Consider the following 24,763-nt stretch of genomic DNA (forward strand, 5'->3'; position numbering starts at 1 on the left):
CTTTCCTGAATGCCTGGGGAGTGTTCATCTGTAGCCCCAGAGGATAGCCTAGCCCTTTCTTTATTCATTCACTCTGCTCGTCTAATCTGTCCCTACTCTCCTGGGGAGATAGATATTAATTTAATGATCACTTAAACAAAAATAAAATTCTACCAGTAATAAGTACCGTGAAGGAGGGAAACTCACACCCTGGTAGTTACTGTGAACATGTTTTTTTGTTTGATAAATAGCATGTATTTTAACAACCATCATGATTTAAATAAAAGATCCCATATACACAAAATCAAGACAATGTCTGGCATATAGGGAGCCTGGGGCTGGCTCCCTCGGCACATTCCAGGCCAGGAGGAGTGCTGGGATCTTGCTTTCCTGTTAACTGGTTTCCCAGAAGTTCCAGTTCCCCAAAACAAATGTATTCAGAATAGGGAAATAGGGAGGGGAAACCTGGTTTGTTCCCAGGTCCAATGCTGAACCAGGTTCCCAGAGCCGATCCCTGACCTCAAATAAATAAGGCCCCTGCCAGGCAGCAGCCTCCTCACCAGCACCAAGCAGCCTGCCCGGGGAAAACGGATGCTGCTACAGCCCCACCATGAAATTCCTCTGCGTCCTGCTTCTGGCCAGCTTGGCCGCCACCTCTCTCGCCATCCTTAACAGTGAGTCTGGCTTCCATCAACCTCCCCCCTGGCCCCTGGGGTCATTGAGCCATGGCTGGAGAGACCTCAGTGCTCCAAAGGCCTTTCCTTAATCCTTGTGATGTGTTGTGTGAAGAGGTCGGGAGATGCGTTCAGAGCCAAACATTCACACCTGGATAAACTTAGGGATGGAGGCAGGGGGCTTAGGACACATGACCCCAGGAATCCTGCACCCTAGAAAACCTGCGGCTAGGGCCAGAGGGCCAAATGGAACCCAAATCAGGGCAAACTACGGGTCAACAGAGATTCAGATTAGATTCCAGGTTCAGATGATGCTGGAAACCCCCGGTAGAGTCACTACCCCACCATGGAGCTTTCTGCTTTCCTCTGTACAGTGAAGCCAAGACATAGACACACATATATTCAACAGCTATTTATTGAGCACCTAATGTATGCCAGACACATAGTTCTGGATGCTTGGAATACATTCTCAAAATACAGAGATCTCAGTCATCATTGAGATTACACCCTAGGGGAATAAACCAACAGTAAGCACATTTACGGAGAAGGCGATGGCACCCTACTCCAGTACTCTTGCCTGGAAAATCCCATGAACGGAGGAGCCTGGTACGCTGCAGTCCATGGGGTCGCTAAGAGTCGGACACGACTGAGAGACTTCACTTTCACTTTTCACTTTCATGCATCGGAGAAAGAAATGGCAACCCACTCCAGTGTTCTTGCCTGGAGAATCCCAGGGACGGGGGAGCCTGGTGGGCTGCCATCTATGCAGTCATAGAGTCGGACACGACTGACGCGACTTAGCAGCAGCAGCAGCAAGCACATTAAATAAAGGCCAGTGTGTTAGAAGAGCTAAGGAAAACATAAAATATGGTAAGGGAGAGAAGAATGCTGGGGCAAAAGGGGCTGCATAAGAGCATCTCACATGTTAAATGTCTTCAGACCTTCAGAAAATGTAACCGTCTTATTTTTCAGAGCCAGAAGATGAAACCCACCTGGAGGCTCAGCCCACTGATGCCTGTAAGTCTCACACTGGCATCCTTTAAAGTAAGTCAGTGGTGGTAAAAGATTGTTCAGTGAGTGACGAACAACAAATTCTCCATCTGAGAAAGAGGTGGAGCAAAGACAATCCTTTCTGATGTTGGATCTTAATCCTTCCTACAGCACTAACTGGCCAAGCTCTAGGGGCCAGAAGCTCTTTGAACAGCACTTCATGCTGGTTATTCATTGGAGATAGGTATGGGGACTACATCTCACACCTGAATGCTAGCAGGTGAGGAGTTTCAGCTCACCCTGAGGTGAGGATGCTTCTGGGGCTCCTCGGTCCCAAGCTCCCTATCCCAAAAAAACCTTGAACATTGCAGGATTCTGCTTTGTGGATTATCCATAAATACGGTTTAGTCTCAGGCTAACTTCCTACACACACACACACACACACACACACACACAATTTATGTGGCAAAAGCCAGAGAAGGCAGACTCAAGCAATACCCAAAATTCAGGAAAAAAAAACTGAACCCCCTCCTATGTGCTAGACAACGGGACAGGTATTTACATAATTATTCTCTTTTCATTAGGAAGGTAAATTTGCTAAAAGTGCAGTTCCTAGTCAAAGGCAGCCAAAACCAGGTGCTTGTGGATTTGGATGCTGGCATGGGACACCAACCCTGCTCTATGATAACTGGGCAATGACTCAACCCTGGTGGCCACCAGTGTTAAGGGAGATAACAGAGCACTGACTGGCTACTCCTCGTGTGCTCTTTCTCTGCCCTCACCTCCTCCATCATCTTGTTCCCAGCTGCTCAGTTCATCAGGAACCTCCAGATCTCCAATGAGGACCTTTCTAAGGAGCCTTCCATCTCCAGAGAAGATTTGATTTCCAAAGAGCAAATTGTGATCAGATCTTCCAGGCAACCACAGAGTCAGAATCCCAAGCTCCCTCTGTCCATACTCAAGGAAAAACATCTCAGAAATGCTACCCTTGGATCAGAAGAGACTACAGAACACACTCCCAGTGATGGTAGGAGATGGGGAAAGTGGGAAGGGGCTGGGCAAACAGTAAGCAGCAAAAGGGGGTGGAAGTGGTTGGGTTAGAAAGAGAAAGGAAGCTGTAGCAAAAAGGAATGAGAGAGGAATTGAGAGAGTAGCATTGAAATATATACAGTACTATACAAGTGGACAACTAATGGGAAGTTGCTGTACGACACAGGGAGCTCAACCTAGTGCTCTGCAACAGCCTAGAGGGGTGGGATGCAGTGGGAGGTGGGAGGGAGGGAACATATGTGTACCTATGGCTGATTCATGTCGATGTATAGCAAAAGCCAATACAACCTTGTAAAGCAATTATCCCCCAATTAAAAATAAATGAAAAAAAATTTTTTTAAGAAATGAGAGTTAAAAGCAAGTCAAAGAACCCATTAGTTGCCTTTGCCAGCGCTGTGGAAAGCTGTTGCTGGAGTGTGGGGGAGCAGTGAGGGTGAAGGGCAATAGCTCTACCCTGACTTTTCTCTCCCGATATTCCCCAGCATCCACCACAGAAGGAAAACTGATGGAGCTCGGTCATAAAATCATGAGGAATCTGGAAAACACAGTGAAAGAAACCATAAAATATCTGAAAAGCCTATTCTCTCATGCCTTTGAAGTCGTGAAGACGTAGTAAGGGGGATGCCCACAGCCCAGGTGGGCCGCTGCAAGTGCCTGCAGCACCCACACCACTTGCCCCATCACCACCATCTCTCAGCTCCTCAAGTCCTTTATTAAAGCATTGCATCCCAAGCCTGGCTCTGCGTTGGCTTTGTAGCACCAGGAAGGAAGGCCCAAGGCCCCCACTCTACCAGGACTCTTCCTTTAGTCACCCCATTCTTTTGATTTTAAACTCCTCCTCCTCCACCGGCTTCCCTGGTGGCTCAGTCAGTAAAGAATCTGTATGCAATGCAGGAGACCTAGGTTCAGTCCCTGGGTGGGGAAGATCCCCTGGAGGTGGGCATGGCAACCCACTCCAGTATTCTTGCCTGGAGAATCCTTATGGACAGAGGAGCCTGGAAGGCTATAGTCCATGGGGTTGCAAAGTGTTGGACACGATTGAGCAACTAACACACACTTACTTACTTACTTACTTCCTCCTCAGTTTACAAATGTGTTCAAGTCTCCATATCCCAAAATATTCTTTGTGAAGTCTTGGCCCTTCTCTCCAGCTTCCCCTCCACCTCACGCACCACTGCCCCCAGGCTCCCTCACCCATGATGCCCACCTCGCTGGCCTGCAGTGTGCCTTGCCCCCCCCCCCACCAGCCTGCAGCAACTGCTCTCCCAAAGCCCACTGAGCCCAGTGAATCCTGTGCCTGTTTCACAGTCCTGATGCTCTTCACTCTGTCTGTAGAACTGGACAGAACATTCTAGAATGTTCTTCTCAGGGAGATGCTGCACTGTCCTGGTTCTCCAAGCTCCAGGTTCAGGTCCCTGCACATTCTCTGACTGCATGCTGTGCTCCCAGGCCCCATCCAGTGCCTTCTCATTCCTTCTTCACTTTTCTTCCTCATCTATACCCTCATCTGCCAAGACTTCTGCTTCAACTCAGGGTGGGCGACTCCATCTATACACACAACAAACATCCACCAAGTGCTTCCTACGTGCCAGATTCACCTACAAATGTGTGCCAATCTCCCTCAACTGCAGCCAGTTTTCACTGTCAAGGCATATGGAACTCATTGTGGGGGAAAGAGCATGGGAAAATAAAGTAATAAATCTCTTTTTTCTTGCAACTGGAGAGAAGACTCTTCAGGACAGATAGGATGACAGGAAGGGAGACATGAGATAATAGAAAATGTGTATATTGGTCTCTGCCCCTGGTTCTTGGCACAGAGCTCCTGAAACCCTCATAACTTCCTAAGTGATGACCACATTTAGGAGCATCCCTTATTCTAACATTTGGTCTTTGGCCCCATCTATGACACAGGGCCCCTAAAACCCTTGTAAATTCCTAAGTGATAAGGGCACTAGGAACATCTTTCGTTGTATTGAGGCAGCTCTGGGTGAGCTCCTGGATGGCAAACCATGGTTAGAAGCTGGGAATTTTCAGCCCCTCCCCCCACTTGTCCAGAGTGAGGGCAGGGCCTGGAAATGGAGTTAATAATTGATCATGCCTATGTGAGGAAGCCTCCATAAAATCCCAATAGTGCTGGATTCAGAGAATTTCCAGGTTGGCAACACATCCACGGACCAGGAGGGTGTGCAGCCCAACTCCACGGGGACGGAAGCTCCTGCCATCAGGACCCTCCCAGACCTCACCCTGTGTATCTCTCCACCTGGCTGTTCATCAGTATCTTGTATCACATCTTTTAATAAGCTGATAAATGTGTTTTCCTGAGCTCAGACATTAGGGCCATTATGTGTTCAGAATCTAGTGCATGGCTATTTGTAGGGGTTTTTTCAGGGCTAGGGTGGAGGCCAAGAAACTCTTAGTGAGAGTTCAGGGTGCAAGAGAAAGATATTGTGGAAATGCCTCATGAGTGCACAGAGGCTCTCTAGTGCTGCTGCACCTGCTGCTTGGGGAAGAGCCTGTCTGGTTGGTGCTCCTCTTGAATGTGCTCTTCAGTGGGCAGCTCATGGCAGAACAGGAGCAGAAAGCTAGCTTACTCAGTCAGGGCAGAATACAGTTGGAACACAAGAGGTGATGGCCAGGCATCTCCACGAGTTTCCTCCTGACAGGTGGGGGCACTGAGCTCAGCCAATCAAGTTGCCAATGCTTGCACCGCACATAGGAGAAACTCAGTGGTATCTGAGAGAGTAGCACCTCACCAGGATGCTCTCAGTCCATACCATCTCTTTCCCAACATGTGAATTTAAACTCCAACTGAGAGAAACCTCCAACTGTTACGGAGTCCAAGCTCCCTCTGCTAGCCACATGATAGGCCAATGAATCGGAGACAAGGTGTTGAGTCAGCTCACCAAGAAGACGGCAGACTAATGTTTCAAAATAACCACCTTACCAGGGTCTGGATGCCAGGTTCTTTTGCAGATCAGAGATGGGGGGAGATGAGGAAATAAACCATGCTGCTGCTGCTGCTAAGTCACGTCAGTCGTGTCCAACTCTGTGTGACCCCATGGACGGCAGCCCAACAGGCTCCCCCGTCCCTGGGATTCTCCAGGCAAGAACACTGGAGTGGGTTGCCATTTCCTTCTCCAATGCATGAAAGTGAAAAGTCAAAGTGAAGTCGCTCAGTCGTGACTCTTAGCAATCCCATGGACTGTAGCCTACCAGGCTCCTCCATCCATGGGATTCTCTAGGCAAGAGTACTGGAGTGGGTTGCCATTGCCTTCTCCAAATAAAGGCCATTAATCTTGTAAATATCTCCTAGAATGGCAAGGGGAGGGTGAGGGGAGGAGAGAGGGATGAGTTAGTTTCTTCCTTCCTGCCATCTATACGTAGACAGGGTTCTGAACAAAGGCACTTTAGTTTAACAGCCAGGCAGAGTGGCCAGATTCTGAGGAAGACCATTATGTATGATTATAATAACAAAAGCAATGGAAAGAAAGTTAAAGAAACAGTTCCATCCTGGAGTCAGAATTGGCTTTTTTCTGCAACACAATGGAGGATTGATTTGGGTGTTTATTTTGCCGTAGAGGGATGAGGCCATGCCTACTATGCCTCCTCTCAAAGAGGGGCACTTAAGATATTTTGTCATCCTGCAATACATAGAACTTTAAAATAATTCTGCCGGTAGTCCCAATTTAACTCCGAGGTAACCACATCTATTTCTTTCCTGACTAATTCCCCTTTGTGTATGTTTCATCTTCTCAGTGACTATGTGTCCTGACGCCGCAAATTCCTGGGTGTGGGCATGGGAAATGTACACACCACTCAAATAACCGTGTCCATTCAAAAGTTACCTACCTAATGACACCCACATTGCTCCTACCAAACCACCTGGTCCTTTCCTCCCTCTTGCTGGGCAACTGTCTACACTAGTTTCCTGGGTCCATGCTCCCTCTAGCGGCCTCACTCCACTTTGCATTGTCAAATCTGCCCATTCGTCCTCCTTGATCTAGAAATGAATATTGTGCTCCTTTCTAGTTCTGCCCTTAAAATCATTGAGGTGTGAAAATATTTCCTTTTTCTCTTCATGCATCCCAAGCATACTCTCTAAAAACTCAACATTTTTCTCAAGAAAATCTTCTCTTTTCCCCTAGTTTGAGCAATAGAACTTCCTTCTTTTTCTCCTTCCCCTTACTTGCTGACTTTTCTCAATACGAGACTAAGACTTGTATCTCACATGGACCCCATGCCGCTTGATTTCCTGAATAAGTCTGATTTCTAGAGACAGAATGTTCCAGGTACAAGCTTTGTTCATTTCTCTGTTATCTTTCAGTTTGTGATAATTCCAAATTGAGTTTTTTTTCACTTTCACACACATTAATATTTTCTCCATAAGAGGGGTCCTGGCCTTTTTATCAGTATGAGGTCCACCACACGTCTGTGGTTAATCCCACAGCAAGTTGAACAATGTCTGAATACACAGGGCCAACTTGATAAAGGTACAACTCCAAGCCAACTTGAAACTGTGTAGCAGGAAATAATTCTAGGAACCTGGGGACAGGCCATAAGCAAAACCCCTCCATGGTTCCTTCTGTGACCCTAAGTGAAATTCATAAGAGCATAGATAATCGGGATCTGGGACACTCAATTGAGCATCACTTACTCATGCTCCTACTAAAGATAAGCACAAATAATCTGAAGTAAAATTAAGTTTTGTGCTCTGTACCCACATGGAACTGTGATAATTTCTTTCCAGCTTCAACTGTACCTATAAAGCTGCAGGCCAGAGGTAACCAGAGCATTTTGCCTTTTTAAATCCACTGTACTGGGTCCTCAAAGACTTCCCCAGTGGCTCAGTTGTAAAGAATCTGCTTGCAGTGAAGGAGACTGAAGAGATGGGAGTTTGATCCCTGAGTCGGGAAGATCCCCTGGAGGAGGCCATGGCAACCCACTCCAGTATTCTTGCCTGGAAAACCCATGGTCAGAGGAGTCTGGCAGGCTACAGAGTCCATAGGTCACCAAGAGTCAGACACGACTGACATGACTGAACACACAAACACGCAGGTACTGGGTCCCCAAAGGCCAGTCCTTGATTTTATCATCAGGGCCATAGGAAGGCCCACCATGTTGTCATCCCTCCCCACTCTGAATCTGGTCAGTGGAGAAAGCACCCAGAGAACAGAGGGCAGAAGGGAGGCAAAGTATCAGTTTATTAATGACCGTACCACAACCCACAGCACTCTGACCTCTCTGGCCAGCTGAGCTGGAGAATACAATTGAGACACAAGACTGAAGGGGGCCTCCTCTCCTTCCTGCCTGCCTAAGCCACTGCCCAGAGAGGGAAACAGCAGACATTCACAGGGGAGAGGCGGGGCGGGGAAGCCTATCCAAGTGTGTATGTTTGCATTAGGAGACGGCAGCAGAGAAAGAGACAGTGCTATTCAGGAACGTTCCTGTTTATGCATCAACTCCACTCCTGGGTGAAACATGGTCCGAGAAATGTTCTGCCTTACCAGCTGCCATAGAGTCTCATCCCACAGCCACTGAGAGAAAACTTTTTTCATCTTTTATTAGTTTTCTCTTTTTTGTTGAAGCATAGTTGATTTACAATGTTGTGTTAGTTTCTGGTGTGCAGCAAAGTGACTCAGGTTTATATAGAGAGATATGTATGTACATCAGTTCAGTTCAGTCGCTCAGTCATGTCCGACTCTTTGCGACCCCATGAATCGCAGCACGCCAGGCCTCCCTGTCCATCACCAACTCTCGGAGTTTACCCAAACTCATGTCCATTGAGTTGGTGATGCCATCCAGCCGTCTCATCCTCTGTCATCCCCTGCTCCTCCTGCCCCCAATCCCTCCCACCATCAGGGTCTTTTCCAGTGAGTCAACTCTTCGCATGAGGTGGCCAAAGTATTGGAGTTTCAGCTTCAGCATCAGTCCTTCCAATGAACACTCAGGACTGATCTCCTTTAGAAAGGACTGGTTGGATCTCCTTGTGGTCCAAGGGACTCTCAAGAGTCTTCTCCAACACCACACTTCAAAAGCATCAATTCTTCAGCACTCAGCTTTCTTCACAGTCCAACTCTCACATCCATACGTGACCACAGGAAAAACCATAGCCTTGACTAGACGGAGGTACATATATACATATATATACAGCAGCTGCTCTTTGCTGGAGCAGCCGTGAAGAGATGCCCCACGTCCAAGGTAAGAGAAACCCAAGTAAGACAGTAGGCGCTGAGAGAGGGCATCAGAGGGCAGAAAGACTGAAACCACAATCTCAGAAAATTAGCCAATCTGATCACATGGACCACAGCCTTGTCTAACTCAATGAAACTAGGCCATGCCATGTGGGGCCACCAAAGATGGACAGGTCATGGTGAAGAGGTCTGACAGAATGTGGTCCACTAGAGAAGGGAATGGCAAACCACTTCAGTGTTCTCACCTTGAGAACCCCATAAACAGTATGAAAAGGCAAAAAGATAAGACACTGAAAGATGAACTCCCCAGGTCGGTAGGTGCCCAATATGCTACTGGAGATCAGTGGAGAAATAACTCCAGGAAGAATGAAGGGGTGGAGCCAAAGCAAAAACAATACCCAGTTGTCAATGTGACTGGTGATAGAATCAAGGTCCAATGCTGTAAAGAGCAATATTGCCTAGGAACCTGGAATGTTAGGTCCATGAATCAAGGCAAACTGGACGTGGTCAAACAGGAGATGGCAAGAATGAACGTCGACATTCTAGGAATCAGTGAACTAAAATGGACTGGAATGGGTGAATTTAACTCAGATGACCCTTATATCTACTACTGTGGGCAGGAATCCCTTAGAAGAAGTGGAGTAGCCATCATAGTCAACAAAAGAGTCCGAAATGCAGTACTTGGATGCAATCTCAAAAACGACAGAATGATCTCTGTTCGTTTCCAGGGCAAACCATTCAGTATCATGGTAATCCAAGTCTATGCCCCGATCAGTAACACTGAAGAAGCTGAAGTTGAATGGTTCTATGAAGACCTACAAGACCTTTTAGAACTAACACCCAAAAAAGATGTCCTTTTCATTACAGGGGACTGGAATGCAAAAGTAGGAAATCAGGAAACACCTGGAGTAACAGGCAAATTTAGCCTTGGAGTACAGAATGAAGCAGGGCAAAGGTTAATAGAATTTTGCCAAGAGAACGCACTGGTCATAGCAAACACCCTCTTCCAACAACACAAGAGAAGACTCTACACATGGACATCACCAGATGGCCAACACTGAAATCAGATTGATTATATTCTTTGCAGCCAAAAATGGAGAAGCTCTATACAGTCAGCAAAAACAAGACTGGGAGCTGACTGTGGCTCAGATCATGAACTCCTTATTGCCAAATTCAGACATTTAAGTGAAGAAAGTGGGAGAACCACTAAACCATTCATGTATGACCTAAATCAAATCCCTTATAATTATACAGGGGAAGTGAGAGATAGTTTTAAGGGACTAGATCTGATAAACAGAGTGCCTGATAAACTATGGACTGAGGTTTGTGACATTGTACATGAGACCAGGATCAAGACCATCCCCATGGAAAAGAAATGCAAAAAAGCAAAATGGCTGTCTGAGGAGGCCTTACAAATAGCTGTGAAAAGAAGAGAAGCAAAAAGCAAAGGAGAAAAGGAAAGATATACCCATTTTAATGCAGAGTTCCAAAGAATAGCAAGGAGAGATAGGAAAGCCTTCCTCAGTGATCACTGCTAAGAAATAGAGGAAAACAATAGAATGGGAAAGACTAGAGATCTCTTCAAGAAAATTAGAGATGCCAAGGGAACATTTCATCCAAAGATGAGCTCAATAAAGTACAGAAATGGTATGGACCTGACAGAAATAGAAGATATTAAGGAGAGGTGGCAAGAATACACAGAAGAACTGTACAAAAAAGGTCTTCATGACCCAGTTAATCATGATGGTGTGATCACTCACCTAGAGCCAGACATCCTGGAATATGAAGTCAAGTAGGCCTTAGGACACATCACTACGAACAAAGCTAGTGGAGGTGATGGAATCCCAGTTGAGCTCTTTCAAATCCTAAAATATGATGCTGTGAAAGTGCTGCACTCAATATGCCAGCAAATTTGGAAAACTCAGCAGCGGCCACAGGACTGGAAAAAGTCCGTTTTCATTCCAATCCCAAAGAAAGGCAATGCCAAAGAATGCTCAACCTACCACACAATTGCACTCATCTCACATGCTAGCAAAGTAATGCTCAAAGCCAGGCTTCAGCAATACGTGAACCGTGAACTTCCAGATGTTCAAGCTGGTTTTAGAAAAGGCAGAGGAACCAGAGATCAAATTGCCAACATCCACTGCATCATTGAAAAAGCAAGAGAGTTCCAGAAAAACATCTATTTCTGCTTTATTGACTATGCCAAAGCCTTTGACTGTGTGAATCACAATAAACTGTGGAAAATTCTGAAAGAGATGGGAATACCAGACCACCTGACCTGCCTCTTGAGAAACCTGTATGCAGGTCAGAAAACAACAGTTAGAACTGGACATGGAACAACAGACTGGCTCCAAATAGTAAAAGGAGTACGTCAAGGCTGTATATTGTCACCCTGCTTATTTAACTTATATGCAGAGTACATCATGAGAAACACTGGGCTGGAGGAAGCACAAGCTGGAATCAAGATTGCCAGGAGAAATATCAGTAACCTCAGATATGCAGATGACACCACCCTATGGCAGAAAGTGAAGAGGATCTCAAAAACCTCTTGATGAAAGTGAAAGAGGAGAGTGAAAAAGTTGGCTTAAAGCTTAACATTCAGAAAACTAAGATTATGCATCCAGTCCCATCACTTCATAGCAAATAGGTGGGGTAACAGTGGAAACAGTGGCTGACTTTATTTTGGGGGGCTCCAAAATCACTGCAGATGGTGACAGCAGCAATGAAATTAAAAGATGCTTACTCCTTGGAAGGAAAATTATGACCAACCTAGACAGCATATTCAAAAGCAGAGACATTACTTTGCCAACTAAAGTCCGTCTAGTCAAGGCTATGGTTTTTCCAGTAGTCACGTATGGATGTGGGAGTTGGACTATAAAGAAAGCTGAGTGCCGAAGAATTGATGCTTTTGAAGTGTGGTGTTGGAGAAGACTCTTGAGAGTCCCTTGGACTGCAAGGAGATCCAACCAATCCATCCTAAAGGAGATCAGTCCTGGGTGTTCGTTGGAAGGACTGATGAAGCTGAAACTCCAATACTTTGGCTACCTGATGCGATGAGCTGACTCATTTGAGAGAATAGCATTGAAACATGCATATTATCATATGTGAAACAGATTGCCAGTCCAGGTTCGATGCATGAGACAGGGTGCTCAGGGCTGGTGCACTGGGATGACCCAGAGGGATGGGATGGGGAGGGAGGTGGGAGGGAGTTCAGGATGGGGAACACATGTACACCCATGGCTGATTCATGTCAATGTATGACAAAACCACTACAATATTGTAAAGTAATTAACCTCCAATTAAAATAAATAAATTTTTAAAAAAGAAAAGAAAAGACCTTGATGCTGGGAAAGATGGAGGGCAGGAGGAGAAACGGACGACAGAGGATGAGATGGTTGGATGGCATCACTGACTCAATGGACATGAATCATTGGGTGGACTCTGGGAGTTGGTGATGGACAGGGAGGCCTGGGGTGCTGCAGTTCATGGGGTCATAAAGAGTCAGACACAACTGAGTGACTGAACTGAACTGAACTGACTGGTATACATACATATATATCTGTTCTTTTTCATATTCCTTTCCATAACAGTTTATCAAAGGATGCTGAATATAGTCCCCTGTGCTTATACAGTAGGGCTCTGCTGTGTATGTATTTTATATACAGCATGCATCTGCTAATCCCAAACTCCTAATTTATCCATCCCCTACCCACTTTCCTCTTAGTAATCATAAGTTTGTTTTTTATGTCTGTGAGTCTGTTTCTGTTTTGTAAATAAGTTCATTCATATCCTAATTTAGATTCCACATATAAGTGATACCATACTACTGTATGTCGTCCTCTTTCTGACTTATTTCACGAGGTTCATCCATGCTGCTGAAATGGCATTATTTCATTCTTTTTTATGGCTGGATAATATTCATTGTGTGTATGTACCACATCTTCTTTATCCATTCATCTGTTGGTGGACATTTAGATTGCTTCCATGTCTTGGCTATTGTGAATAGTACTGTTATGAACACTGGGGTGCATATATTTTTTCAAATTAGAGTTTCCTCTGGATGTATGCCTAAGAGTGGGATTGCTGGATGGTATGGTAGCTCTATTTTTAGTTTTTCAAGGAATCTTCATGCAATTTTCCATAGCGGTTGCACCAATTTACATTCCTACCAACAGTGTAGGAGGGTTCCCTTTTTTTCACACCTTCTCCAGCATTTGTTATTTGCAGATGACGGCCATTCTGACTGGTGTGAGGTGATACTTCATTGTAGTTTTGATTTGCATTTCTCAAATAATTAGTGATGTTGAGCATCTTCTCATGTGCCTATTGGCCTTCTGTATGTCTTCTTTGGAGAAATCTCTATTTAGATCTTCTGCTCATTTTTTGGTTGGGTTGTTGAACTTTTTTGTTATTGAGTTGTAGGAATTGTTTTTACATTTTGAAAGTTAGGCCTTTGTCGGCCAATCACTTGCAGATGTTTTCTCCATTCTGTACATTATGTTTTCATATTTTTTATGGTTTCTTTTGCTGTGGAAAAATTTATAAGTTTGATTAGGTGCCATTTGGTCTTAGGGTGTTTATTTTTGGTTTTATTTTGGTTTTGATTTTTCTTCTATGGCTTTGGGAGACTGATCTGAGAAAACACTGGTACAATTTATGTCAGAGAAAGTTTTGCTGAGTTCTCTTCTAGGTGTTTTATGGGGTAATCTTACATATTTAGATCTTTAAGTCACTTTGAGTTCATTTGTGTGTATGGTGTGAGGGAGCTGTGTTTGTTTTCTAATTACAAATGACCACAAATGTACTGGCTTAAAACAACACAAATTTATCATCTTGTAGTTCTGGAGTTCAGAGGTGCAAGATGGGTCTCACTCAGGCTAAAACCAAGATGTCAGCAGAGCTACATTCCTTTTTGAAGACTCCAGGGGAGAATGCACTTTTATGTCCTCTCCAGCTTCTGGAGGTCACCCACATTCCCCGGGTCATGGCCCCATTCTCTCACTTTCAAACCCAGCAACATTCAGCCAAGTTCTCACTTTGCTAGCAATCTGTTTCTCTGTTCTGAATCCCTCTTCCGCACTTAAGGTGCCTTATGATTTCACTGAATCCACTCAGATAATCTAGGATAATTTCACTGTTTTAAAGCCAGTTGATCAGCAACCTTAATTCCATCTAAATCCTTATTTCCCCTTTGCCACATAATCTCATATATTCACAGGCTCTGAGAAATCTCCAGTTCAAGAATCTCACCCTCTATCTACAACCTCCTGACAGTCCATCTCCTTTACTCTAGAAGCCCACATGCATTCACCTTGTCCAGACCTCCAATCTACTGATTCTGCCATGATTTCCATGTAGCTAATGACTACATTTCCCAGACTTCCTTGCAGCTAGATATGACCCTGTGACTAGACTGTGGCCAGTAGGGTATAAGCAAATATGACAAAGGCAATTATGGGCGAGGTCCTTGACAAAGGAGTGTGTCCTCCCCTTCTCTCTTCTCCCCTTCCCAATGACTGGAATGAGATGAGGGGTGGGAGTTGGAGCAGCCATCATAAACCACTAAATAGAAACCACATTAAAAAAAAAAAAAGTAGCAGAGACTTCCCTGGTGGTCCAGCAGTTAAGACTCAGAACTCCCAATGCAGGGGACTCAGGTTTGATCACTGGTCAGGGAACTAGATCCCACATGCCACAACTAAAGATCCTGCATGTGGCAACTAAGACCCCGCACAGACAAACTGAAAAAAAGAAAAGTTGCAAGACAGAAAGAGCCTGAATCTTGACTACTGCAGAGCCACCACCTTACCCCTGTTTAACTTTTGTTAAAGCTGCAGTATTATGACCTTATTACTGCATCTGAACTAGTATCTTAATATACTTGGCCACTTCATCTTGCTAGCTCACTAAATATAACCTCCATATAATCAATTATTCAAGCCAAAAACCTGAGTCAGTTTTGATTCGTGCTCTTTCTTCAATCTTCACATCAATAAGGCTTTGAATTCTATCTCCAGTATATATCTTGACTTCCTCCCTCTCTCACCTTCTCCTTAGTTCCACCACTGTGATTCATCACTTAGATGTCAGCAACAGCCTCCTGACTAAACCTCTCTACCTCTACTCTTACCCCTTCCAAGCCACCCTCCCTTCAGCATTTAGACAAGTGATATTTTCAAGGTATATATCTAATCAGGCCAGCCAGTCTGCTGCTTAAACACTTAAGTGTTCGTCAGTTGCACTTTCATGTAGAATCCAAACCCTTTCCCTGGGCCCAATGCTCCCAGCTATATCCCCCCAACCTCATCCCGCCCCACTTTCCTACTCCACACCGCACAGCCATGCTGGCCTCCTTCATGGGACACAGTGTTTTGCCCAGCTCAGAGCTTTCACCCTCATGGCCGCTCCCTCTGCTTAGAACCCCATTCTTCTTGCTCTTTGCTTAGCTGACTCCTGCTCATCCTACAAGTCTCAGCTCAAACATCTCTTCTCAGGGAGAGCTTTCTCAGCTACCCGACTCGGTGCCCAGCCCCATCTCCCTTTCCACCCGTTACTTCTGTCACCTCACCCTGTTTATTCCCTCATTGCACTTACTGTGCTCCGACATTATTTATATACTTGTTTACTTGTGTATATGGTTTCCACCTCAGAAAATGTAAGCTCCATGAAGCCTGAGAACTTGTCAACCATTAGCATTCACCATTTTCTCCCTGGTGCCTTGAACAATAATAACTGGGCAAACCGTTGGAGTCCAACGAATGAATTGACTTCTTGAGTGAACTGAATGAATGAATGACTGGATGAATGAGTAGTGAATTTAGCCACTCCTTTCCTAGGAAAGAACAAGTAACAAACCAAGAGAAGCTAGATGTGTTCACTCAAAATCCCATCCCCTGGGGAAGAAGGGAGCAAAGCCATCTAATGGAAAGAGGCACGGGGACAGGACTGAAGATAAGGGTCTCCATCCCTGAGAGTGGTTGGGAAGAAAAGATCCCGGGAAGGGCTGAGAAGCCTTTGCTCAGAGATCCAGTGCTCACTTCCCCAGCCTCTATAGGATTAAGGCAGATACGAGACCACCTTCCCAGAGAACAAGGTGCAGCGTCAAATGTACAGGCTCTGCAGCGCGGAAGCCTGAGGTTGTGTCTTAAGAAGGGCTTCTCAACACATGTACAGATAGTTGTTGTTGTTTAGGCTCTAAGTCTTGTCCAACTCTTTGCGACCCCTTGAACTATAGCCCACGGGGCTCCTCTGTCCATGGGATTTCCCAGGCAAGAATACTGGAGTGGGTTACCATTTCCTACTCCAGGGTATCTTCCCTACCCAGGGATCAAACCTGCATCTCCTGCATTGGCAGGGGAATTCTTTACCATGGAGCCGCCAGGGAAGCCTCTGTACAGGTAGGGGAACCCCAGAATTGGGACTTTCTTTTACTGGGGGTGAGGGAAGGGCCTTTAAAAAGAATATCCCCCACTAGACTTCCTACATAGAATATGCAGTTCCATCACGGGGAGACAGTAGTGGGGACAGAACAACCTCCACAGAGCCTCCTGACTGTACTCCCTCACCCAGTGAGACAGGAAAGCTAAGGCTTCTTTCTGGGTGTCTGGCCCAGGACCAGGACAGACACTGGTTCTCTCCACTGTTGGCTTCATCTCCCCTGTCCCAGAGGCCCTTCTCCTCCAAGGGGAATCACGGAAGCTTCCATTCATAGACTCCAATGCACAGTTTCAGAATAACCTAGGATCCCAAAGAAGAGTCCTTAAAGGTCCAGCTCTGCCCAGACAGCCTCCGGGTACTTCCAGAGACTGAGATCTCCTTACACACATGCAGCTTCTTCCAGGTTTGGGCAGCTCTGCTTATTAGAGGTTCTTTCTCCCAGCCAGCTGAAATCTTTCTTTCACACCAGCATCACTAGATCAGGCTGGTTGTTCCCATGTGACAATCTTTGAAACATCTGAAGGCAAGTATCATTCTAATAATAAATGCTGCCATTTAATGATGCTTACCAGGCACTGTGCTGAACATTTTATGTATATTATCTCATTCAATCCTTGCTGCATCCCTATCTTGGAGGAATTATTGGTCCCATTCTGGAGATTAGGGAAAAAGCTTGAGAAGTAATCAGCCCAGGGTCACCCGGGTATTGAAAGAATTGGGATTTGTTCCAAGGCCGATCTGACTCCATGCCCCCGCTTCTCCTGTTATGCAAAGTCATCCATCCCTAACAGAGTCGTCTTTAGTCCTGGCTAGATGACAACAAATCCTTCAAACGTTTCTTCTCTGAGAAGCTCAGGGAACCCATCTCCCCATTTGCTCAGAGAACTTTCAGATTCAATAAAATCCTTGCCATATCTAGCCCCAGACCCTCTTCTGGAGACTGGAGAGTGGAAAGGGAAGCTCTGCTTCTGTGACAGCAGAAAATGGGAGTCTTCCCAAGAGTCCCCCACTGGGCCCCAGTGCCCCCTCAGTCCTCAAACAGCCCTGATGACCCACCAGTTTCCACCACCCCCACTTCCCTTATCACCTATCAACTCCCGTGTCTCCCAGGATTTGTCAGTCTGGCTCCTCCTTATCTCATGCCTCTTCTACCCCAAAGGTCCACTCATCTTTAAACAAACCCAACTCCAATTTCCTCTCCTCCGTGAAGCCTTCTCCAGCTCCTTCCCCTTCCTCAGTGCTCCCAAAGCCCTCACTTTTCCTGTTTCCAGCTTCACGGAGATATAACTGACATATAACACTGTATACACTTAAGGTGTACAATGTAATGACTTGATATATATATATATATTATGAAATAAGTACCACGATAATTTTAGTTAGCACATCCATCACCTCACATTGCTACAATTGTATGTGTGTGTGCGTGATAAGAACATCTGAGATCAATTCTCTTAGCAACTTGCCAACACACAGTACAGTATTGTGAACTGCAGTCACCATGCCGTATGTCACAGACCAGAACTTTTTTATCTCACAGCTGGGAGAAGGCACCTTTGGATCCCCTTCATCCATTTTCGCCTCCCCCACCCCTGGCAACCGTTAGCCTACTCTCTGTTTCTATGGATTTGATACAAAGCCCTTGTTTCTGCCTCTACAGCAGCAGTTGCTCTTCTGCATTGCATCACGTCTCCTGCGGCTCTGGCTAGGCTTCTCTGGGGCAGAAAGTGCGGCTTTAATGACTAGTCCCGATACAGAGTAGGTGTTTGCTAACTGGATGCTACTGTCAAATGCAGACTGACATCTTTGATCCTTCAACTGGAAGAACAGTGGTTAGACTGCAGAAAGTCAGAAAGCAGGGCCAACACTGAAGAAGCAGTTGAGATACCAGAAGAGTGAGCCCCTCCACGTGGCCCAGCACCTGGGCACCCCCTGGTCTCCAAGAATTGAATGAAAGAATCCAGCCTCAATGAGTCCAAGGAGGGAAACAGGGTTTGAAGCAAGATCTGCTTTCCCCTGGTGACCATTCCACCTCAGGGCTATGTGCTTGATATTCTTTCCTTCCTGACACAGAGAAGATGCTGGTATGAATTTAAAACCTAATGGCCCTTTCTCCAGGCACAATCTTAACTGTCCCAAATGATTTTGTAACAGAATATTAAAATCAGAATTTCAACTGGGCACCAAGATACAATAGATGACATTTCAAATCATCATATGAAGAATTTCAAAAGAAATGTTTAAGAACTAGTTTCTGACCCCCAGATCAAAGATACAAAAAGAATCAAGGATACAAAAAGGCATCATTTTAGGGAGAGGAGGTATTAGCGAGACAGTAACAAGGAAGTGTGTGTATGTTTAGTCGCTCAATCGTGTCTGACTCTTTGCAACCCCATGGATTGTAGCCCACCAGGCTCCTTCATCCATGGGGATTCTCCAGAACACTGGAGTGGGTTGCCATGCCCTCCTCCATGGAATCTTCCCAACCCAGGGATCGAACCCAGGTCTCCTGGATTGCAAGCTGATTCTTTACCATCTGAGCCACCAGAGAAGCCCAAGTCGTTAAGTCATGTCTGACTCGTTGGGACACCATGGAATAGTCCATGGAATTCTCCAGGCCAGAATACTGGAGCGGGTAGCCTTTCCCTTCTCCAGGGGATCTTCCCAACCCAGGGATCAAACTCAGGTCTCCCGCATTGCAGGCGGATTCTTTACCAGCTGAGCCACCAGGGAAACCCAAGAATACTGGAGTGGGTAGCCCGTCCCTTCTCCAGTGGATCTGCCCAACCCAGGAATCAAGCAGGGTCTGCTGCATTGCAGGCGGATTCTTTACCAGTTGAGCTACCAGGAAGGGATGGGGTTAAACCAGAGTATGTCATATCTTACAGAAGTAGAATACCAGGCAAGAAGAGAAATTGTAACATGCACTGGACAAACTTAAGAACCAGAGCATACATTTCAGAACCCTTCTGTGTTCTCTTTACTGATGCTTAGGAGAAAGGTGAACTATGACCTCCCAGGTCTTCAGGTGGAAAGAGTAAGTCTCAGTAATTAATGATTTTAAAAAGAAAAAGAATGCAGAAACAAACAACTATTTTCAGGAAAAGAAGTAACCATAGGAAAGATAATAAATCAGTCTAAAAACATCCAGTTCAGAGACTCCCTTGGTGGTCCAGTGGTTAAGAATCTGCCTTCCAATGTAGAAGACATGGGTTCGATCCCCAGCTAGGGAACTAAGATCTCACATGCCGCTGGGCAGTTACTGAGCCCGGCACCACAACTAAAGAGAAGCCACAGCAGAAAATCCTGCACGACGCAATGAAGAACCCTCTAGGTACAACTAAGACTGGCACAGCCAAATAAATAAATACATTTTTGAATAGTAATAATAAAGGCACTCAATTCTGTTTCAAAGGTAAAGATCAGCCTGAAGCACAGTCTTGAGCTGTTCTGCAGGATCCAAAGCCCCTCAACCACTCAACCAGCAGATTCACTGCAGCCCAGAGAATGAAGATGCTGACCTTGGCTGACCCTCATGACTTCACTCAATGAGCTGCCTGGATTTTGTCAACTTAGAACATCCTGTGCCTCATTTTAATGCTAAAATTCCCACTCCAAGGGCCGGAATTGCAGCCATTTTTGAACATGCAACCTATGTTTGAACATGTCACACTGCACATGTATGTCTGGAATTCCACGTCTACATGGATGATCACATTCACCCTTTCGTGAATATGCAGGCATTTTAGCTTAAACTTCCCTGATCCTGCTATTATGAGAGACAACCCTTGAGAATTATCTCCATGTCTCCTTACCTGTCACAAGTAATAAATTCTTCTGCTTTAATCAAAAGTACTTGATGTGTTCATTGGCTAAGCACCCCAAGCAATGGACCCATTGCATCCAGTAACAAAGGGAGGATTTTGCAAGGAGGAAATGCATGGAGGAAGCTGTGCTGTGAACCCCATCCCCTCTCTCCCAGGGAAAGGGAGGGGACCTACCCCCTTACAGCAAACCTAGCGGATGCTGGCATGGTTACCCCAACAACAGAATATGTGGCCCCTAGAGTGGGGGGTAGAAGAATCCTGGGGCATGGATGCCTTCCAGAAGTTCAGAAGGAGAGACAAGGATGAGGGACCAGCCTGTGAGCAGGCTAGCTAAGCTGGTGCCTTGTGACAGCCTGGGCTCCCAGAGTTTGCCTGGCCAAGGAAGAACCGAGTTCCCGGTCCTGGGAGAGAAACAGATGTGTCCCCATACATCCATCTTGGGTGCTGCCCAACACGGCTTCCTCAAGGGACAGAGACCCTAGCAGCTGAGGAAGGAGGCTCAAGTTCCCAGGATAAGGAAATACAGGCGGACAGGGCTGCTCACAAAGCTCTGAGGAGCCAGGAAAGCACCCTTGAGAGAACGGTCAGCAGAGAACATCCGAGAGGAAGGGCAGGAACACTGCCAGCTAAGGGAGGAGGAGCCTGAGTGCCAAGCATGTAAAAACTCACCTACCCCTTCCGGTCTGCTCTGCACCACCCCCACCAGGCAGGGCTGGGGCATAGGGGCAGGGGAGGAGGGAGCCGAGAAGCCAGCCACCGGCCTCTTCGCAGCCGCCAACTGCAGCAAGGCCCAGAGGTCCACAGAAGAGTGGTGCTAAATAGAATATTATGCTTAGTGAAACGAGTCAGAGAATGACAGATACTAAATGACATCACTCATGTGGAATCTGAAATATAATAAAATGAATCTATATGCAAAACAGAAATAGACGCATAGACATTGAGAACAAATTCATGGTTACCAAAGGGGAGAGGAAAGAAGAGAGGGACAAATTACAAGTGTGGGATTAACAGATACACACTACTATACATAAAACAGATAAGCAACAAAGATGTACTGTATAGCACAGAGAATTATACCTAATATCTTGTAACAACCTATAACAGAATGTAACATGCAAAAAAAAAAGAAACAAAACTGAATCACTATGTTTTATACCTGAAACGAATGCAATATTGTAAATCAATTGGACTTCAATTTTTTTAAAAAAAGACTAAAAGAATAGCGAGCCAAAAAAAAATTTTTTTAAGTTTCAGGTTTTGGTTCATATACTGATTGATGCAGTCATTGTAATTTCTGAATTGAGCCTGTCTCTTATCTGAGAGCAAGCAGAACAGTTAGAAGGCTTTCCTGGGTTTTCTCCAAGGAGCAAGCAAATAAATTCTCCCTGCCCACCAGCCCGATAAAGTATAAAGGATTGCATCATGAAATCAAACTCATCAGGTATTCAAAATGCAACTTTATTCTTTTATTACACGACAAGTTGTGGGTTTCATATAATATATAGTATATGACATACACAGTAATACGTGTAATATAGAATATGTACAATGTATAATGTAATAGGGGTTACACTCTCCCCTCCAACGAGACTAAATTACAGGGGCCCAGGGTTTCCCCTTCAAAGTCCCTTCAGCCTTCTTTCCTGCAATCCAGAGCACCCCTACTCCCATCCCTTTGTCTCTGTACCATCAGTAGCCTTTCTTTCTAGGCTTCTTGAGAGCCAGTCCTCCCCCACCCATGGGTCCTGAGCACTTCCTCTCCTCCTTGGGGACGGGAGAGACCTCCCGGACCGCTCCAGCACAGCCTCCTGGAGCACTCACCACCTCCCTGCCCCTCCAGGCACTCTCACCATCTGTCGTCCATTGAAGAGAGTCTCAAAAAAGTTCGTGTCTACCTAGAACCTCAGAATGTGAACATATTTGGAAATAGGGTCTTTGCAGATGTAGTTAATTAATGATCTTGAGTGGAAATTATCCTGGATTTAGGGCGGGTCCCAAATCCAACGACTGATGTCTTTACAGGAAGAGGAGAGGATGCAGAAAGACATACAAGAGGGAAGAAAGCCATGTAAAGAAAGAGGGAGAGACTGGAGTTACATTGCCACAAGCTCAGAAATGCCTGGGGCCATCAGAAGCTGAGCGAGGCAAGGAAGGATTGTCTCTGAGAGACTTCAGAGGGAGCAGGGCCCAGCTGACACCTGGATTCCAGGCTCCTAGCCTCCAGAACCGTAAGAGAATAAATCCCTACTGTTTTAAGCCATCCAGTTAGTGGGACATTGTGACAGCAGCCTGAACTAACACACCGTCTCCCCCTGTTCTTCTGGCTGGAGCCGCATTCAAGGGCCAAGCCCCGGCAAGAGAAATGCCAAGGCTTGGGCTGGGGCCCAATGACCTCTGCCAAGCCTGGGAGGAGTGGGGGAGGAGGATGGGCTGTGACTTTCAAATGACCCCTTCCATCCTGCTCTTGCTGAGCAGCCCCAGGAGAAACCAGGCATCTGCTTCCCAGCCATCCACCCTCAACAACGCCCCATCCCTCCTACTCCTAGTAACCTACCTCAGTCCAGTCCTGTGGCTGGGGAATTTTCCATCCCACTCCCAAGTCAAAGTCATTAGATTTAATCATTAACAGGGCGGGTGTTAATTAGCAGGACAGGGTGATCATCCATGCTGATGAGGACACAGCTGGCCATCAAGAACAGCTGACCAGACAAGGGTGCAGAGAGCAGGCTCTGGCTAAAAAGGGGCAGGGGGTGTTCTGCAGACCCCTTCCCAAAGCTCCCATTTCTTTTTTTTTAATTTATTTTAATTGGAAGATAATTACTTTACAATATTTTGATGGTTTTTGCCCTACACCAGTATGAATTGGCCATAGGTATACAGGTGTGCCCTGCACCCCAAATCCCCCTCCCACCTCACTCCCCACCCTATCCCTCCAGGTTGTCACGGAGCATCAACTTCAGGTGCCCTGTGAAGCTTCCATTTCTCCATCCCTGCCTTTTCCAGAGTCAAAGGAGAAAACACTAACTAAGATGAGCTCCTTGCTACTCATGTTCATTTCTCAAGAGCTTGATGGGTGCCAGGCACTGAGCTAGTCACTCCTGTGGATATCACCTCATCCCATCATCACTAGGATAATAGAGGCATTAATACCTGTTGTTTACAGATAAAGAAACCAAGGCCCAGAGAGGGTAAGCATCTTGCCCAACATGGCAGAGCTGGGATCTGAACCCAGGAGATTGTTATCTGAGCAATCAGAGGTCACATTGACCTTCTTCCTTCCCCGGATGCACCTCATTCTTGTACTTTCACTTTGCAATATCTATCATTTATAATTGCTTAATTACCCTACTCCACCCAGAGCCCTGCTAGGCCGTAAGATGCCAGTGGACAGAGATTGTACTTGTTTTGTGCTCCACTGTATCCCCAGCACGGAACAGAATGCCTGGGACACACGAATACCTGATAACAATTTGTTGGAAATATAAATTCAACCTGTTAGAGAGTTGAGGTAGAAGGCAAGAGATTGGGTCTTCCAGACTGGTGATGATCACAGGGCTAAATCATATCTCAGGAGGTCCTGGGGTCCATGCCTCTGTTTCAGGTCCGGCTGTGGCCCTGCCATAGCCTTCAAATCTGGGGAAAGTATGGCCTCAGGTTTGAGTCCCTGAGAGAGCTGCGTCTTCTCTCTTGGCCTCAGTTTCCCCTCTTGAGCTCAAGGGGGTGGGTTTGGCTGATCTTTAAGTCTCTTCCATCTCTACCAGTCTTGTGGTTCAAGAAGAGGCAAAGCACTTGGGAAATGAGCATCCCTCAGTTTGAATCACCAGCTCTGGCCCCATTCCCAAGAGTGCCAGCTGCAAGGGGGTGTGCACCCAAGCCTGGCAGAATTGCAACGATGGGCTTTTTCACAGGCAAACTAGGACCCATGCAGTTGGAGGAGGCTGGGCCTTCTAAGTCATCCCCCGAGAGGCCACACATCTACCCCAATGGTGCTGCTGGGGCTCACAAGAAGCTCTGGAAACTTCTCTTTCGGAGATGCCTTCTAGATGGGGCTTGGAGCCCAGGGAACAGACAGTTTCACCACAGGGTGCCCACACCTCACCTCTAGGTCCAATTCTGCTCCTCACCTGGTTCCCCTCCTTCTTCATAAGGCACAACCCCTAAAGACTCTCCCTCATTTCCAGAAGAGCAGAGCCACCCCAAAGGAGAAAGATTGGCTCCCCAGTAAGGATTTACAGAGCAGATGCCACACATTCTGAGCTGATTCCAAAAGAATTTCCAGAGATGTTTGAGAAACTGCAGCAAATTGGTGGGAACATATGGCTTCCCAGGGGGACCACTTGGCTAGAGTTCTTACTCCTACGGGTGTGTAAAGCCTCAGCTGAGTGTGTGCAAGTGTGCACGCATCATGTTTTCAACGGACAGGAATTCCGCCCTGCCACACTGGCCAGCAGGGAGACACAAAGAGGTAAGGGCTCCACCTCCTGGGTTCTAACCCTAATTCTGAGACTTCCTGCCTGTGTGACAGTGTGTGTGTTCAGTCGCTTCAGTCGTGTCCGACTCTTTACAACCCTATTGGATGGTTGCCCACCAGGCTCCTCTGTCCATGGAA

At 46.1% G+C, this 24,763-nt stretch overlaps 1 protein-coding gene across 1 annotated transcript; it reads left to right on the plus strand.

Annotated features, from left to right (window-relative positions):
• The first annotated feature begins 540 nt into the window (after positions 1-540).
• Positions 541-3,418, plus strand: LOC109558673 (glycosylation-dependent cell adhesion molecule 1). Its single transcript, XM_019960010.2, has 4 exons — positions 541-653; positions 1,626-1,670; positions 2,449-2,670; positions 3,176-3,418. The coding sequence occupies exons 1-4, from the start codon at positions 590-592 to the stop codon at positions 3,304-3,306; spliced, it is 462 nt and encodes a 153-aa protein (XP_019815569.2). The 5' UTR covers positions 541-589; the 3' UTR covers positions 3,307-3,418.
• Positions 3,419-24,763: the final 21,345 nt, after the last annotated feature.

Source organism: Bos indicus, chromosome 5, assembly GCF_029378745.1.
Source record: "Bos indicus isolate NIAB-ARS_2022 breed Sahiwal x Tharparkar chromosome 5, NIAB-ARS_B.indTharparkar_mat_pri_1.0, whole genome shotgun sequence".
In the NCBI taxonomy this organism is placed as follows: Eukaryota; Metazoa; Chordata; class Mammalia; order Artiodactyla; family Bovidae; genus Bos; species Bos indicus.

Excerpts from the sequence above, each read along its gene's own strand:
- LOC109558673 (XM_019960010.2), top strand. The coding sequence starts at position 590 with ATGAAATTCCTCTGCGTCCTGCTTCTGGCCAGCTTGGCCGCCACCTCT. Across the intron at positions 654-1,625 it reads CTCTCTCGCCATCCTTAACA|AGCCAGAAGATGAAACCCAC; the intron begins GTGAGTCTGGCT and ends CTTATTTTTCAG. Across the intron at positions 2,671-3,175 it reads AGAACACACTCCCAGTGATG|CATCCACCACAGAAGGAAAA; the intron begins GTAGGAGATGGG and ends GATATTCCCCAG.